Genomic DNA, 19497 nt, shown 5'->3' on the forward strand with positions numbered 1-19497 from the left:
CAATTGTTATTTTTATTATAATTGTAATATTAATTAAAAGTTACATTTATGTATCTAAATATATATAAAATTTATATACTTTTAATAGATATATTCAAATTAATGGATTATTACTTAAATAAAAAATATTGAATATAGAATTTGAAACTCATAACTTTTTGAAATATATAGTTTTTAGTAGCGCTAATATTTAAGAAAGGACAACTAAGAAAATCAAACTACAAACACATTAAAGCAAAATAAATTGTTGAAATTTATATAGATGAAAATAATATAATATAAAGTTATATTCCTTATAATATTCTTGTAAACATTTTTAAATAATAAAATAACTTTATAACCCAGTTACAAGTATTTGAGAAATTTTTTAGGAAAAACGTAAATAAACCGTTTGTTATACATATTGTTCTTTAAAAGACAATGCAGGAAAATTATTGTGTTTTTTTCTACGTGTAGTAAGCTGTAAAATTAAGATGAAAGTAAAATAAAATTTATGTATAAAAAGCGACATTGATCGAATAACACACTCTCGTTCGCACTCTAAAACACCATCACACCAAATCACACAATTTTAAAAGGAAAAAATTAAAGGACAGATAATCAAAATCAAAAAACATGTCCAATAAAACCAAAATAGACAACGCTGGTTGATGATCGTCGATCGATCGATCGATCTTATTCCATTCTCTCCGATATCACAATATTAACTTGAGGAAATTGGGCGGGATTTTGTTCGGTAACGGCTAATTGAGCTAAACGTTGATTAAGTTCCTCATGAGAACTGAACGATCCGGGCGTTACAAGACATAAACTATCGCCGAAATATTCACCATACGGTGTACACAAACGCCAAACGACTGGTTCATTAGTGCATAAATCGGCTACAACTTCACAGGTATCACCGGGTCGTACAGTGGGTACTTCAATGCGACGTGTTTGACTGTTGGACATTAAGTAACAACCATTTGGCCATGACTCTGAGCCAATATTTTGCAGACTCCAGGCCACCTGTTGATTATTCGGTTGTGTTTGTTGGATAATTTTCATTGATGGTAATGTTTGTCCATTGCAAAAGTCTAAATAACAACCAACTGCCGTTTGAAGGTTCCTGTAATGAGAATTTTTAGTTATTTTCCAATTGCTACTTATTTCTACATAGAGTAAACTAAGTAAAGTAATAGGATGAAACTAATATGAAATGACTGCAAATAGATATTTCATATTTTTAAGAGAAAATCCATCAGTAAAGCATAATTGCTTAGGTCAAAGGTACTTTGGTTAAGATTTTTGTAATAACTTTAATAAAATCATTTAAAATCAAGTCATTCATAATGCTTTCATTCAGGAAATTACTTTAAAGCTCCTAAATAACTTCAAAATACGGCATTATAACAATTACAAAAATATCTTACAGATTTCTATAATTCAATTTTGGATTGTAAATTGTGTGATAAACTGTGAATTATAATTCATTATATAAGACTGCAAAACTACAAACATGATCATTAAAAAAGATGCGTAGAAAACTCTAAACTACACACTATTCTATCTTATCTAGGTAGGTATAGCTTATTTTCAAAAGAAATCAATTTGAGACCATCATTAGCCTATAACTGTAGTATGATAATAATTTGCTCTTTATAGTTTAATTTAAGGACTTACCAATTGCTCATTTCTAAGAAGAATCTGGCCGCATCCTTGTTCATTTGATTATTCATTAGACTATGAAATTGTTCGATTAAATCCTCATGGTCTCGTGTACCCAAACAGCTAAACTGCTGCAGCAACAGTGAATCAAAGTCAATGTCAGCAGCATTTGAACGGGCCTTGTCGTAGTTTTGTGGTGGAGCTGGTAGTGGTATCGGTCCTCCCAATGGACCATGATGCTGATGATGCGTTGTGGTGCCGTCGAATTGCTGTTGTTGAGGAGACCCGAAAGCAATTGAGGAGGAATCACATTGCATTTGCTGACCTTGTAAAACGGCTGGTGATGCGGATTGTTGTTGTTGCTGCTGTTGTTGTGGCTGACCAGTCTGTTGGGGATCAAATGCATTATCGCTAATATCCATATTGTCTGCAAGAAGCAAAAAAACAATTATAAAAAAGAAAATTAAATAGCTTTTTCCTTTGTCATGATCATTACAACAAAAATTTCTTTCTTTATTTCTCTCATCCAAATACACTACTTTTCTACTTTTTCTTTGTTTTCATTTTTAATTTCTTTTACCCACTGCATTCTTTCTTTAAAATTGCCCTTATAGGTGAAATTCAAGTGTTCTTTCATTCTTTATTTTGGAATTTTCTCTTACTTTACCTTAGATTTTATGTGGAATTTCGTTGTTAAATTGTGCTTTTTGTTTAATAGTTTGTTAAAAGATAACTTTAACCTTTATTTTTATAAAATTTATGATTGAAAAACCTAATTTTCCTTTTCTCTGCAGTTGATAAACAACGTAAAATGCAATTTAATAAAAATAATAATGCTGCCAGACGGTGTAACTTAAATGTCTGATTGGGCTGTGTTTAGTTAACCTTTGGGATGTCAAAATAGTACAACACTGGTCGATAAAACAGTTTATTGTAAAGTAGTTTGTCAACAATTCACCACTAGTAATGCAGTTTCACAAAACTCACCACTGATAATGAGATTTATTGTTACAACGGTACATTTCATCTGCGAGGTTTTTGGTTGTTATGTAGTTATTATCGAAAAATGGTTTTTGTGGTAAATTTCTTATATTCACCTCGAAAGTGGTGAATTTTTTATGTTCGCCACTAATTTATTCTCTGAAATTTCTGACTTTTTAAGTATGTACAAAAAATTGATTAAATGAATCTTTTTCACCACAACAGGTGGTGAAAAACTTTCATTCCACATAAAAGCGCTAAAACACATACGTTCCATAAAATCGGGCTGTCAAATAAAAACGAAAGAAATAATTTTTATCTGGCAATACACTTTAAACGAAATTTCATCAAATTTACACATCTGGCAACTTAAAATTTCATGCTGCCTATAACCATCTCTTTCCAACACATTGCTTCACTAACTGCTTTCAATTCAGTCAAATTAGACAGCTTTTGAACTTCAATTCGTGCGGACGTGTGGTACGCTTAATTAAAAAAAAATCTGATTAAAAAAACACAAAAAAGTTAATAAATATTTTTACAAAAAGTGTTTTTAATTGATATCTATCACAAGTGAAATTAAAAGAAAATGGCATTATATATAGCACATTTACTAAAAGCCTGACAACGAATATAAAATAATTTTTTATATAAAAAATGCGCAGATCAAAAATCACAAGTTAATTTTTTTTCATATGAAAAAAATATAAAAAATTCCAAGTGGAGTTCAGTCGAATCGTGTGTAGTGGAATTTATTTTTCTCGTTATAATTTTTGTTGTTTTTCTTTTAACGAATTCTAAACGTCAGCGCTAGTAGATATATATGCCAGCGTCAACATCAACGTCGCCGTTTAACGTATGATGATACAGAGTTTGAATGTGTGTATATGAATGAGTTACTGTTGGTATTTGTGTGTGTGTAATTAATTGAAAAACATCAGTGGTATAAGGAAAATAAAAAATAAGCAAAAAAGAATCGAAATTAAAAGAATAAAAAAATTTAGCAGAGTGGGAGCGGTGACGGTTATTATTTGCCCTCTGCCTCACGAAAAAACCCGTCATTATATTTCCATTTTTTGTGTTTTTTTGGGCTGAGTGAGTGTTTTTGTTTGTAGCGAAAAGTGGAATATTTTGTTATTATTTTTGTTGATATGTTGTCATTACTCTATATTTATTGTAATCTTTTTCATTACATTCTCTTGTTTAATAAATAATTAAATTCTACTGCTAAAAACAACAATAAAAACAACTATTGATGATTATAAAATTAAATTCATCTTATAAATTTTTGACGTTTGTGTGATTTTTAATCATTTAAAAACAACAACAACATATACACTCAATAAAGAGAGAGTAAGAGAGAAAGAAAGAGTGAACATAACAAACAAAAAACAAGTGCAAAAACAAAACGACAGAAATAGAAACTTGAAAGGTGTTTTTCTCTACAACAACAAATAAACGTTAAAAAAAGGAACGATAGAAAGATAACCAACCAACAAACAAACAAACAACAACAATAATAAAATAATTTATAAAGAATAATTTATCAACAAAAAGGAAAAATAAACAGTAAGTAAAAATACAAATAAACGCAGCTAAAACACGGAGAGAAATGAAAATGTTGGTACAAATTTTTATATTTTTTTATATAAATCAAATCATTCGTACATATAATGAGTCATTTGCTAAAAATAAATAAATAATTATTCCTTTGTTAGCTTAAATGCAGGTCCAAGTCCACTTTTAATAAATTGTACAGGATAGATAGACTGTAAATGTTGTATTTACAATAAAATTGTTTTGCATATCCGCATTTTCTCAAAATTTTAACTGAAGTTTTTATGGTTAATTATATTTCACTGAATTTCCAAGATAATGCATTCTTTATTAGAAAGAATTTGTTCGAATTTTGTTTATATTTTTGTAATTCCCTCTTTTAAAATGGAATTTAAAAAATGTTTAAATACCTATGTAAATTACAAATTTTTACAATGTTTTTGCATTATAAAATAAAACATTTGTTTAATGGCTAAAATAAGTTTAAAACGAATTTGTAATAGATTGATTTTAATTAAAACTTTTATTATAAATTTTGAATATTAAACTGTTGTAGCCAGTAATGTTCTTGTAACGAAAAACTTTTTCTCGGGTCATTTTAATGCAAAAACCTTCCGCGGCAAATCGATTTTCTAAAAACAGTCACAAACAACTTTACAAGAATTTTTATAGTACCTATAAGTACATGTTTGGGTATTAAATTTGGAAAAGGGGTAAACCGCGGAAACTCGGGAAAAAGTGATATAAACTCCCGCTCACTTAAATAGGTTCACTGTTTTGTTTATATTCAAATTAATTTTTTGCATAAATAATGGACTAATTGGTTATATTAAAATTTTAATTAATACCATGATGTCTTATACATATATCACTAGATAGACAAACATTAGCGCAATACTTAATAACCGATTTTTTATAATTTTTTTTTCTAAAATTCTACGTTTTTGAACAATATTTTTTTGGCTCATTTGAATACGTTCATCATGTTTAATTGACAAAAACAACAACAAATTGCATTTTTTTTTTTGATTTTTTATATTTTTATAAACATTTTTACAAGGTTTTAGAAAAGATTTACTAAGGAAAATATCCGCCGTTACTTGATATAACTCCGAAAATTCGAGGTGATTAAGAGTTATAAAGATTCTTTAGTAATGGCAAGGAAATTTCGGTCCAAGCCTATTTAGTTCCTTCAATTTAGGCTTCTTTTGTGTCATACTGTCTGCCCGACCTATACAGATTATGAGAAAGAATATCCGAAACCTTTTTAATAAAAAATAGGTTAGAAGATTATGGAGGCCACTCCAAAATTTTAACATTCTGGCTTCGAATCCACCCTTTTACAGCCCTGGCGGTATGGATCGGGGCATTATATTTTTGAAATATCCACGGCAAAATGTGAAAAAAGCTGTTTCCAGTATGGCATTACAATTCTTACTAGAAGAAAGAAATTTAAGCTCACATGTTTCATAATACGAAATTGCTCCCCACTACATCCCACATACTCAACCGCTATGCAAACGACTCAGATAGAGCTCTTCCTTTCAAAAATTATAAAAATAATGATTATATCGATCTGGACCTTCTAAATTAAACATGTTGTTAAAGATGTTGATATAGCTTTTTATAACCATGTGTTCACGTGCAAACTGAAGAGGATTTCTCTTTACGAGTGGCAATTGGAGTGGCTTTTATTAATGTTTTAATATTTCTAAAGCCTTGGCCCTTCTTACAATTCGTTTTACTGTGTAAAGTCGGTGTGGCTGAGTTGACAATCCTTGGTCGTTGTTCGTTGAACTCCGAGTCGTTCCGGTGCGAAGAACCGACTTTTTCTCTAATTTTTGCTACAGAATCACTTGACTTGGAGGCAATTTTATGTTTTCTTATAAAATTGCGAATAACATTGTGAATTTGCCCAATTTGTTTTGCCAAATTCCTGAGATTTTGGACAGTTTCTAAAAACGCTTGAATTGTGTCATTTTATTCTTTAGTTAATGGCTTACCGCAACATATTTGTTAAAATATATATTGTCTATATTCACAGACACTAGAATATGAATGGATTTTACTCACTGCCAGCATTAAACTGATTTTATTCTGATTGAACCTAATCAAGTAAAAAACGTAGTATGTTAGAAAAAAATTATTAAAAATCCGCTTTTAGGTATTGCGCTAATTTTTGTCTCACTAGTGTTACCTAAGACACATCATGTTATTATTTAAAATTTTAATATTACTAATTAGTCCATTATTTTTTGCAAAAAATTAATTTGAATGTAAACACAACAGTGAACCTATTTAAGTGAGCGGGAGTGTACTTTTTTATGCATTACGTGGAATGGATAATGTACATTCATATGCACATAGGATTCAAAATAAGATTTATTTTTTTTTTATAATTTAGTAGTAAATACATTTATGTATATTTATTTATAAAATTGTTTTGATGATACTTAAAATGATTTCCAATCAAATTGATGATTTCTTTGTAAAGATCTTTCAATGTACATATTTTTTAAGATTCCATTGATTAAATTCTTTAGAATTTGTATAAATACTATTTTATATTTCGTTCTAGGTAATAATGTTTTGCTGATAATTATATAATCTATTTTCAGAAAACAACAGTTTATTTTTTTTTGTTTTTGTTTATTACTGCTATTAACATTAATTGATTTTTATAAATTATTTTTTTCGATATCAAAAAATTACTAAAAATCACTTAAAACCAATAACCAAATTAATTCTAAATTAGCAACAGTATAAACAGTGTTTGAAAACATAAAATAAGATTAGAAAAATATAACAAAAAACTACCACTTGAAAAATCAAAAATAAATTATCAAAAACAAAAGCGCCATTTAATCAAATTATTTTTATATTAAAAAGTGATAATACATGTTAGAAAATAATGCAAAACTTTTAAGTTTCAAATTTTAGAAATAAAAAATATGTTTAATGAACATTAAACTCTGAAAACTTTTTAAAATAATATTATTTAAAATTTCACAATAAATATACATTTTTTCTGTTTATTTTAAAGTGTTAATATAAATATGTTTTTATCTATAATTATATACTTTACTGTATTAAAGCTTTTTCATTAATATAATTATTTTTTTGCTATTAACTCATTTCGTAGAAAAAATTATTTAGTAATCTAGGTTCATTCATTTATACATGTGTACAATAAAAATACTAAAATATGTGTATTTATTTCCAATTTTACAAAGCTCAAGGTGTTGGTGATTCCCCTTCGTCAATTCATTAATAATGCTAACGGCAACATTTTTCTAAAAAATCACTTATTTTACTATTATTTATTTGTCTTTAATTGTTATATTTCTTATTATTTATATTTTGTCTTATAACCGGCAATTCAGGCGATAATTGTCTATATGACTTCAATTAGTTTTATTTTTACCTATATCAATACTATCAGTTCTGCTAATTTAAAAAAATATATATACATATATATTGCAAAGTATTGAAAGAAGTTTAGTTTAGCATCGAAATATCGAGAGAAGTCTAATCGTATTTCAGGTTATAGGTTAAAGTTAAAAATTGTATGATTTCACACTCCAAACCTGTTATAGTGCCCAGACCTAGCCAGTTGACATTAAGACACAATTAAAAGATCTTTGAAATGAATTTTATTAAAAATATCAAAAAATTCGACTTTGTACTTAAAGAAAAAAATAATCCCTCAAACTGAACTTACGTCCAATAGAAAAATATAGTTTGGTAGACACAAAAGTCTTGTGAAAAATAAAGTTTATTCGATTAAGCTATGAAGCCATTTAGAATAAAATTATTAGATTATAGGCTATTTAAATCCAAAATTTTATTTAAATGGGTCAAATAATTTTATATATATCTACGATTTAAAATTGTTCTGTTTTGGTGGGTTCAACCTTTATAATAAACACATTAAGGTGGTCCTTAAATGTAATATTTCACCCATATTTACATTATAGCTTACTTAAATCCAATATTTTATTTTAATTGTTCAAATAGTTTTATAGATATATACGATTTAAAAGTGATCGGTTTTGGTGGGTTCCACATTTATTATAAAGAAATTTTCAAAAAATATACATATGTACATATGATTTTTGAACACATTAAGGTGGCCCCTTAATAATTGTATGTTAAATTCGACACTCGTTTAAGCGTATTATTTTTGCAAGATATTTCGATAAAAATTGATTATTTTCATAATAAAAAACATTTGTGATCAATGAAAAACACTTGATCAAGTTTAACGTCGAACGGACAACATTATCATTAATTTTTTGTTCAGTTGATCTAATATTGGCAATTTCCAATAACAAGCTAATTTTCTATCTCTTAGCATCTTTTGTTTAGGGTCCATCGTGATTTTATCTGACGAATGGAAATTCTAAATTTTGATAAGGGGTAAAACAAATCTATTTTAAGTACCGGTCTAATGTATATTATTCATAAAGTATATGTAAAGCTTAAGGAATTTCTGTAGGCGTTTTTTTTGGTTTCTAAAGAGGAATATAAATAAGATGATGAATAATGGTTGTGCAGATGGACGGTCAAGCGATTTACTGGAATAACGTACAAAGTAAATGTATGGCGAATGAAATGGAGGTACAAAATTGAAACAAAATCTGGTAAATAATTTAAACTATAAACATGAAGAAAACTAAAAGAAAATACATCAAAATAAAATGCAGGGCAGACTACACAGCAAACATATCGCTGATCTGGAAACCAACGACCGACCTTATCTTGTTATGTTGACGAAAATGAACAAAAAGCATAAGAAAATAAAAACAAATACTTGTTGATCTTATTATTGTTTCTACAGCAGCAGCAGCAGCAGCAACAAGAACAAAAACGTACAATTGTCAATAACAACAAAATTATAAAAAACAACAAACACTGCGTTAAAAAGAATTTTATTGAACAAGAGGCCTGTTTTTTTATGTTGTAATTATGATGATGATGTTGTTGCTGTATTTATGGTACAAAAAAAATTCTAAAAAAGATATTGTACAAAAAAATAAATTAAATAATAAAGTATGTACAAAAAACACAAAACAGTTGATGGGTTTGGCACGAGCATATCATTGTCACGGCAACAATCACAGCAGCAGCACTACCACTACCATCAACAACAACAGCAGCAGCAACAAAATCAAGTTTAGTAATAAAAGCAGCAAAGAGAAAAATAAAACAGAAACAATAAAGCAGCAACTGGTGTTAAATCTGAAAAAAAAACAACCAACACAACAGCCACAAAAACGAAATACTAGACAGATTTAAAAAAAAAAACACAACAAAATTAAAGAATGAATAAAGAAAACACACACAACAAAATCCTAAAATGTAAAAAAATAATCTTCTTAAATAAAAACAAAAAAAAAAAAAAAAAATAAATACAACAGGGAGTAGTAAATATTATTGAAAATGCGTTAAATAACGCAGAAAATAATTTGTTGCTGCCTTCTTTACACTTCTCTCTTTCACACAATTTTTTTCTCATGTGCCTTCTTCACTTCATCACTCTTCTTTACTTACATACTTTCTTCTTAGAAATTGCAAAATTTCTTGGAAATTTTGCATAGAAAAATAAGCATAAAAGAAAAATACAAATTAACGACTTTGCAAACAAAGATGACAAAGTATAATATAACAACAACAACAAAAATTAGAAAAAAGCATGGCAACGTATAGTAAAATAAAGCTCAACACAATTTAATGCTAATAAATAAATACTTAACAACTGGAACGTCGAAGAAAATGATGACGAACTAGTACGTACCATGGCAGTCATGAAAAGAAATAACTAGATCTTATTGTTTAGTTAGAGGAAAAACCCTTTGAATATTCAAGTATCTAAGTATGATTTTTTACCATTTAATAATGCATAGTTTTTTATTCTTTTCATAAGCTCTACATGGCTCAACTAAACTACTTTTGGGTATTCGCAGTTTGATTAAGTGATGACTGAAGACCTCATTTAGATTTAGAAATGTTACAGACGAAGAATTGCCTGTTTATTACAAACTTCTTGGCATTGAATCAAAATATTAATTTAAAAATCTAGTTTAAGCAGTTTCACAAGTTTCTGAATGTAAATACTTTTTGAAATTTTTAAAAATCTTTTGTATATGCTAAGATTAAGGCCCGTTGAAGTTCTCGCCGTTAAATAAAGAACTGATGCAGTTAGGGGTGTCAAAATTCGATATTTGGACATAACGGATTTTTTCAAGTGACCCTACTATCCAATAGTACTAACCTTAGTGCAAATTTCATCCAAATCGATTTTTTGAGTTGGGTAACATGACACGAAATTGCCCATATAAATACATACATACAAATCTTCTCAAAATCGTGTCTTTTTTGGAGGATTTCTTTTAACATTTGATTTCTTTATTCAAGTATTTTTTCTATTAAAAATTTTCCATAGACCAGAAATTATTTCTATGAAAAAGCGTTTAATTTATTTTTTATTACATATTAAGATTACATTGTAAAAAAAAAAAAACAATTTTTGGTTTTTGTTATAATTTTAATCTCGTTTTTAAGTTGCTGTTATTTATTATAAATGTATTTTTTTAGTTTATTTTACAATATAAAAAAATGAAGAATACTCAACAACAACAAGTAAGAGTGTTTTATTCGGTTAAGACGAATCATACACACCCATCTTCTAAATATGTAATACCTTAAAAATTTTCATCACGTAAGAGCAATTCCGATGCTTTAACATTCGTCATATTTAAAATATTTTATCGATTTAAAGTTTAAACAATTTCGTTCGACTTTTAGTTGCCCTCTCTCTATAGATGTTTTCTTTATTTTTTTTTTTCATGATCAGATTTGTCTTATTTTTGATACATGCCTTCATTTAAGCGCTTTTTAATAGGTTTTGATTTTTGGTCGAATATTTCTTTATTTTCGGTTCAACTAGATTTGTCCATTTTATAACGGTTTTAGAATTTTGTAAAAATTCAGAATAATTTTTAGATTGCTGCAAATGGAATGACAAAATAAGTATACTCCTGAAAATTTTGATGACTAAAAAAATTATACTCTTTTTCTCTCTTAATAACAACTCTGAGTTACATTTTTTAACATATGTTTTGAAATGAGATTTTGTTATTGTTTTAATTGTTGTTGTTATTTTTTTTTTCCAAATTATTATTTGTCAAATAAATAAAATCAAATGAATGAACGAACGAGTTACAGAATGAATAAAAAGCAAAATTTGATTAGTCATTGTTATCAATTCTATCATGATCAACACGTTTTTTGCCTCAGTTTTTTCTCACTTTAAAATCTACTCTCAATAAACACTTTATGACAGTAGTTTTTTTTTTATAAAAAAATAAAAAATATATATTATTAACATCTAGTATCTAATTAGCCTAATTCTAATATTTTATTGTTGGTTTTATCTTTTATTTACTGCTTCAAAAATCTGTCCCGAAAATAAGACCATCTGTTAGATTTTTTTATATGATTTAAAAATTATTACAGGAATATAAATCTGTGTTTTAGCTCAAAATTTTCTTTAAACTTATTAAAATTTTATTTTCGATACTTATAAACATTTTAAATTTATTTAAAGGTCTACTATATGTATGGGCTTAACTTAAAATGTATTTATTGAGTATAACAATTAAAAATGTTTTAAATTGAAATAAATAAATACAATTGAGGAAAAAAATGTATTTATTCCCAATAAACATCGATTCAAACCTGTGAATATTTTTGAAAATTTTCTTAACTAAATAATGTATTTTCCAAATTGTTTTCAAATTTTAAAGTTTAGCCTTTGAAATAAACATGATAATTTCAAAAAACGCTTAAAAAAATATAATGTGTGATATTTATAAAATTTTCAAAGTTTTGTTTTAATTGAACTTAGAAAAGTTTCTTTCAAAAAATAAATTATTTTAGAAAAATGAAAACAGAACATTTTTTCTACAGCAAGGGAGCGAAAAAACGTTAAATATAGGAGAAATAATCGGAGATATAAAAGAAAAATATGCTAAAATAAATGTATGAATGTTTTATTTTCAGGTGATGTAAAAAAATATATGAATTTTGCAATATTTAGCATTATAATTAGGGTTTGAAATATGTATGAAAATAATAATAAAGAATACTTGAAATACGTTTGAAAATTTTTTTAGTTTTCAAGCCTTTTTTTAAATTTGAAATAGATTTGAAAAATACGTTTGATTTCTAACTGCCTTTTTGTTTGAGAAGGCCATAATTTTCCATTTGAAAACAAAAATTTTCAAATTTGTTCTCAAAGGCTATGTATGAAATTTGAATAGGTTTTCAAATACACATTTACATCATTTCAAAGGTTTTTGCTTACTGGGTTAAGTTGTTTAAAATTTCAGCACTAATCTTTTCTTTCATATTTTCTTATTCAATAAAAGCAAAAATTTTGTTCTTTATTTTTCAGATTTTCTTTATAGGATTAAAAAATGACTTCACCGGAAGAGCGAATATCAGCACATGGTAAGTGAAGTAAATTTAATATTATTGAATTAGTTAGTTAGTCTGGTAGGAATCGAACTCACGACCTTTTCTTAATAATTCATTTTTTGAACAAACTTTTACTAACTAATTAGAAGCAAAAAATAATTAATTATTGTTACTTTATGAACTCCTATTTCCTCCACAATACAATTTACATATTTATTTTAATATAAGGTAAAATTATTATACAGGACTTTATTGTATCCCCCAATTTCATCCCTTGATATACCCATTACGTATGTACATATGTATATTTTTTTAGCATGAAATTATTAGAAAATCTTTTTTTTTAATTTTTCAAAATTTTAAGCAAAAATTTCAAATGCTACTTGTAAACCTACAGGGTTAGATAATACATAAAAATTAGTCTTATAAAAGTAGTTTGTTATCCTAAGCAAACAGGAAGAAAACAAAAATAATTTTTAAAATAATAACAGAATAAATAAAAAGATATAGAATAATAAAAGGAAAGTATAGTAAATGGTAGAGACTAAAAAACGTTAGAGTCTCTTAAAAACGGGTATGTAACCCGTCCCTAATAAGGCGGCCTAAAAGTTTTATTTTTTTGTATTATGCAGATTGTTTTAAATATCTTGACAAAAAAGGCCTTTGGGTTTAGTTTAGATACCAGTCAAATAATGCAAAAAAGGTGACAACAGATTCAATGCTGAAAAGTTTTACTACTAAATCTAGTCCATACTCCTTTCCTGTATGGTACTTTGCTTTCAAACCCCCTTATCCAGAAACAAAATTTTTATTTTATAAACGGTTTATAAATTAGATTTTGTATGGAAATTTTGTTTTATAAAACTTTTATAAAATAAAAAGCGTTCTATAGAACGATTTAATAACTAATTCTAGGGACGACTAGTAACAATTTTATAAAATTAATTATGTTCTACAACTATCGCTGAGATAACAATCTTTGGCTTTATTTTATATTTCAGAATAATAGTTTTCTATTTCTGAAATTTTTATATTGTATCATTATTTTATTGCCCCTTTCCATAGTGCTATTAGTATTTGTAATTGTACATAGTATGGTAGCACATACTTATATACTAGTAGCAGTATTATAAAATATTTATGTACAAACATTTGTATACAAATATATATACATATAGTATATAATCATACAAATATATATATATACATATATACTACTACAAAGTACAAACAACCAACATTCGTTTATTGATTTTTGGTCTATTTTTAGACATTACTTGCCTTCAGAAAACACTTGAAAGCCATGAAATAATAATAAAATATATACATACATTTCTTCTTTATTTCGTTCGTATTTTTCCATTCCCTAACTTTATAAAGTTTTTCGCTTTTTTTCTTGGTTTTCTTGGTATTCTGCTACTGCATGCCTCCAATAGCCACCTACCCAGGCAGTCAGTTAGTCCTCCCAAATCCTCCCAGTTTTGTAGGTTTATTAGTAACCAATTGTAAATTTTCCTTCTATATTCACAAATGTTCTTTAGCTCATGCCCTTGGCTATAAAGCCTCCTGCCTGTATATACTACATACATATATATAAATGGATGGTTAGCGTTAGAGAAACTTAGCAGGTATCCTTTGTTGTAGGTTAAGGTAGAATTCTTTCCTTTGTCAGTCAGACATTCTGTCAAATACATTCGTTACCACTGTCTGTCTGTTTTTCTGATTGTATATTTAGGTATCTGTTGTAATCTTCGGCTGTTAGCCTGGTAAAGAAAATATTTTCAATGTTAGGTTAATGCTACAATTGTTGTCGTTGTCGCTGTTTTGTTGTTATGATTTGCAGTTTTCTTTTATCAAAAACATTTTAGAACAGACATGGGAAACTTAAACTTTGAAATTACAATACTTTTGAAAATTTATTGTACAAACTTATTCCGAAATTTAACATAATGAATATGAGATACATGTTTGCTTAAAAACTTCAACACCGAACAAAATATTTCCAAAAGGTTTTCCAATAAAGTCTCAAACCGTCAAAATCCATCTTCTTTAAAAAAATACTTCTGAACACAAAAAGTCATGGAAGAAAATCAGTATTTATAAATTACAAATAAAATTGAACAGAATAGTAGTAAAGTTTCCATCCCTGCTTTAGAGCATTGGGGCATGAAAGCGAATTCTCTTCCTTGATGATTCGGGTGTGTACGAGAGAGAAACTATTTTTAACTTTTGTTGAATATTATAGTCCTAGTAAACTTCTACAGTGTAACAAATTTATTTAGGCACAGGAATTTGCAAAAAGATTCTCCAGCAGTTTTCTGCAGAAAAAGTTCTCTTAAAATGTATTTCGTTGCTAGACTAATTTCCTTTATACACTCATCATTGGCATGGTTTTTCTAAATGGAAAAACTTATCTTCTTTTTTTGAGGTCCTATAATGATTTACAATTTTTTATTTTAATTTTTAATAAATGTCTAACTAACTTAAACCTGAAAATTTGTCCTTCATTACAAACGATGTTATTGGTTCTTATAGTTTATTTTAATTTTGTTACGTTTTTCTCCTATTATTTATTCATTATTAAATTTCCATTTTTTTCCTTTTTTGTATACATATTAGATATTGATGGATGATAGGAAAGAGGGATCTAAATTTATATTTTGTTTGTATATATGCATGTATGTATCTGTGTATATCTATACTAGAAAAAGTCGTTAAAAATTTATAATATATATTGGTTGGTTAGGGATTTTTGTCTTTCGTGTGTTATATTTAGACGTTATATTGAAATTTCAAGTTATAGAAAAACTATTAGTTGAAAAAATGTCTGGAATATTTGGTTTTGTTGTCAGGTGTTTCTATAAACCTATATTAATCCAAAGTTTTTATATTCTTTTGGTAAGTTTACTTTTGAAAAATAATTAGTGTATTCAAATTTGTTTTAAATTTGACAACATTGAAAAGTTTGCAAATGTTTTTTATAAATAATAAATGTGTAACTTGACTGGGTTAGAGTAATTTTTCAATCGAAAATTTTTAATTATTAATCATAATTTTTTTTAAATTTAATTTAAAATAATTTTATGAGAAATATATTTATTTTGTTATTCAGTAAGTAAAATATAAAAAAACTTTAGTATCCTAAACTAATTGATAGTAATGGGAATCTTTTTCAGTGTTAGTTCCAGTTCAGTTCTAACTCAGTTCTAATTCAGTTCTAGTTCAGCCTAGTTTAATTCTAGTTTAGTTTGAGTAAAGATTTAGTTGAATTCTAAATTCTGTAACTTTTTCTTTTAAGGTTAACATTGTTATTTTTTATTATTTTAATTAAAACATTTTTTCTCAATTAAAAAATTAATTGATTTAAAAAAACAAATACTGTTTCATACAATAAGAGTGACAAATAGAGTTTAAATAAATACTACGAAATGATATTATTATTAACTAAATATTAAATATACCAATTATAGTAGCAATAAAATATTGATAGCAAAGTCTTGCGACGCTAAACAATATTTATTATGAACTAAAAATAAATAAATTGTATTTTAAAATTATTATGTTATGTGTGTATGTTATTAAAAACACCAAAACGATACAAATACAAGCGGGTTGCTTTATATTAATTTAATATTTATTAATAGGAAAATAATAAATTGAATTATATGAATACTTACACAAACATGTACATATGTATGTGTTCACCACCAATGAAGCAACCAACATTTTCATACTTTAGTCACTACAAGCTTTTTTTTCTCATACTCTTGTCAATGTAGTGAAACAAAAAACTCAAATCTAATTATAAACTTTTAACGTAATCTTTGATTAAAATTGTGTTTTTACGTACTTTTATTTTCAATGAATAAAAAAGCCAAAGGTACCATATTACATACTACTATATTATTTGTTGTTGTGGTAATAGTTCTTATCAATATTGAGTTGCAACTACAACATTGTTACAAAAAACCCTAGAATTATAGTAGTTTGTTCATGACAAGAGTTGTTGTTTTTGCCGTTGTTATTTAATTTGTTTTAAATTCAAACAGTATAATTTACTTGTAAACAAATTCTATATTTACTTCTATTTTATTATTGTTCTATAGTACTCAATTATATATGTACAATGTATGTACATGCACTCTGTACTCTCTTCAGTTCAACAAAGATATAGACAAATAGATATTTGTAACAACAAGAGTAATGGTAACAGCAGCAGCAAAAAACTAACGATAACAATAAATGTAAACCACGTTTGTTTTTAATTACAAAATTTTGTTGTTGACTTTGTTGCTGCTGTTGCTACTGCTAAATTCTGCTGCTGATGTTAACTGTTACAGTTGTTGTCTCTAAACATGTAGTTGCTGCTGCTAATACAATTTTCTCTGTACTTATTTTTGCTGCTTCTGTTCTGTACGGTTCTATTCTATTCTGTTCTCTTCACTTTTGTTTTGTAATGTTCGTTTTTGTTGTTATTGTTGTTTGTATACATACATCGTAGTATTTCTAAATATATACCAATATGTTGTTGCTGTATTGCATGATTTATAAGTTTTTTTTTACATCTAAAAATAGAACAGCCAGCAGGTCACGGCCCATACTTAAAGCTCAGAACCAAACTAACACATTTAAAACGTAAAATATATAACCGAATATTAACGATTTCACTCGTCTGTTGGGTTAGTTAGATTCGTAAACAAAATGTTCTTTACACTGTTTTTGGATATGACAACTTTATGAATTATTACAATGCTAAGTTCTTTTTATACCCACCATCCGTCTGTATCCCTTATATCGAAATATTGGTTTTAGACCCATAAAAGTCTCCATTGTTAAATACTATTTGGTATTGATAATAATGACCTATATCGGGCTAGGTTTTCACCTATTATCCACACAAAATTTATACAGCAATGCATGGAAAATATCGGGCCACATTTGATCCAAGCGTTCAGAAGTTCCCTTTCATAAAATGACTTTAACCTTCATAACTAAGTTAAAAAAATATTGTATAAAGATGAAATTCGACAAAAACATTTACTAGATGAAACAAAATCTCTTCATTATTCATATCGGTACATAATTAACCCTACATCCTATGAAATACAACACAAATGGTTTGTTCTAAGAAATTTATTAATCTTTCATATTTGGTAAAGCTCGGTCCTTACCTATTCCTATATGTATAGGGTAAATGTACCAATAGCCGGCAGTTTAACGTTATCCCCCTAAAGAGTCGGAAAATGTTATTACGAAGATTTTTAGTTATTACAATTATATGTTTAGTTAAGTTTTAGATTCATTTAACAATTTTGAAAAACAAATAACTAGTTTTTAGTAATTTGTAAATTTTGTTAAAAACTCCAAATTTTCCAATAGTCGGCACCAGTGTTCCTAAGTTCGACAAAAAATGTCCCTATAGTCGGCAGTAGATTTTTTGTTTGAAAAAAGCATAATTATTTATAGAAAAAAGTGATATATACACAATTTTACAAAGAAAATATTTAATTAAATTTTTTCTATAGAAATAACTGTAATAATATCGTTTTTTCTGTAGAAAAATATGTTATAAAAATAATTGTAATTGTAATAAGTATACATAATAACATTTTTTCTATAGAAAAAGAGTTATACATGCAATTTTCTATACAATATTATAATTTTTGTTAGAGAAACAATTAATTTTTTATAGGGAAAAGTGTTATATGTACTGTTTTTTAAAGAAAATCTTTTATAACAATATGCAATTTCCTATAGGAAAAAATTAAACATAAGTTTCATAGTGGATATTATAATAAGAACACTTTTCTATATAAAAATTGTCATACTAGGAATTTTCTATAGAAAAAAACTGTTATACTCATATTTTTTTGTAGAAAAACAGTTGAGCAATCAATATGCAAAAGTTTTAGTAGAAAAAACTGTTATACACATGTTTTTTGTATAGAAAATTATATTCTGTAGAGAAAATTTTAATATTCTATAGAAAAAAGCTATTATAGAAGTTTTTCTATGGAAAAAAACGGGTATACACACAATTTTTAATAGAAAAACTGTTATACACATAATTTTTTGTATAAAAAATTATTATACCTAAAATTTTCTATAGAAAAAATTCTATACACATAATTCCCTATAGAAACAAATGTTGTACAATCAATTTTCTATAGAGGAAATTGTAATACACATAAATTTTTATAGATACAAGTGTTATACATAATTTTTTTTTATAAAAATAACTGTTATACATATAATTTTTGAAGAGAAAATTGTTATATACAAATTAGCCATAAAAATATACCCAATTTTCTATAAAGAAATAATAAATTTTATAGTGCCGACTATAGAATACGTATGATCGAACTTAATACCCAGTAGTCGGCACCCCTATGCCGACAATAAGATTTCATAAAAATTTTGTTCCTAATGGCGGCAGCAATTAAAATTACAAAATAATATATATTTTTAACTAACTTTTTCACTTTAAATTGAATATTTCAACTGTTTTCTTTCATTTAAATCAATTTTTGTCAATTAAATCATTTAATTTAATGTAAATATTTACTTGTTTAAGGTGGCACTAAAACTAAATTTTTTTTAAGAAAACTGACAGTACTGCATATGCTGCAAAAGTGTCACTAAATAATGTCAAATAGAGAGAAAATTAGTAATCCTACTTAAATTTACTCATTTCATGGAGCAAAAAGACCATATTTTCTTATTTATTTACATTTTTATTTAAAAGATGTCGACTACTGGGTGATGCCGACATTAGGTGCATTTACCCTATGTGGTTGAAACCCAAATTCACGGAAAAAGATTGTTGATTAA

The 19497-nt window shown here is 26.7% G+C and overlaps 2 protein-coding genes across 6 annotated transcripts in view; one reads left to right on the forward strand and one right to left on the reverse strand.

Annotated features, from left to right (window-relative positions):
• LOC119599964 (protein ILRUN) lies at positions 1-2505 on the reverse strand. Of its 2 annotated transcripts, none has more exons than XM_037949927.1 (3): positions 2315-2505; positions 1663-2074; positions 1-1108 (listed from the first exon to the last, which is right to left on the reverse strand). In XM_037949927.1, the coding sequence occupies exons 2-3, from the start codon at positions 2067-2069 to the stop codon at positions 676-678; spliced, it is 840 nt and encodes a 279-aa protein (XP_037805855.1). In that variant the 5' UTR covers positions 2070-2074; positions 2315-2505; the 3' UTR covers positions 1-675. The 2 variants fall into 2 exon arrangements, with proteins under 2 accessions (XP_037805855.1, XP_037805856.1); XM_037949928.1 differs by lacking the exon at positions 2315-2505 and adding an exon at positions 2144-2192 and having other exon boundaries at positions 94-1108.
• A 570-nt stretch (positions 2506-3075) lies between these two features.
• LOC119599919 (histone deacetylase 4) overlaps positions 3076-19497 on the forward strand; it is a 57247-nt gene continuing 40825 nt past the window's right edge. For 3 of the 4 annotated variants that reach the window (XM_037949862.1, XM_037949865.1, XM_037949864.1), the window contains exons 1-3: positions 3076-3723; positions 3977-4197; positions 12644-12699. In XM_037949862.1, coding sequence (XP_037805790.1) covers positions 12666-12699 — 34 coding nt within the window. In that variant the 5' untranslated portion in view covers positions 3076-3723; positions 3977-4197; positions 12644-12665. Of the gene's footprint in view, positions 3724-3976; positions 4249-12643; positions 12700-19497 lie in introns of all 4 variants that reach the window. The other variant, XM_037949863.1, reaches the window with a different exon arrangement.

The sequence above is a fragment of the Lucilia sericata genome, unplaced genomic scaffold, assembly GCF_015586225.1.
Source record: "Lucilia sericata isolate MDLA Ls3-8-SP2 unplaced genomic scaffold, ASM1558622v1 Contig000097F_arrow, whole genome shotgun sequence".
NCBI classification, from domain to species: Eukaryota; Metazoa; Arthropoda; class Insecta; order Diptera; family Calliphoridae; genus Lucilia; species Lucilia sericata.

Bases quoted from the DNA above. Each gene is read 5' to 3' on its own strand.
- LOC119599964 (XM_037949927.1), bottom strand. From the start codon at position 2,069: ATGGATATTAGCGATAATGCATTTGATCCCCAACAGACTGGTCAGCCA. The intron at 1,109-1,662 runs GTAAGTCCTTAA...TTCTCATTACAG, and splicing joins TTCTTAGAAATGAGCAATTG to GAACCTTCAAACGGCAGTTG.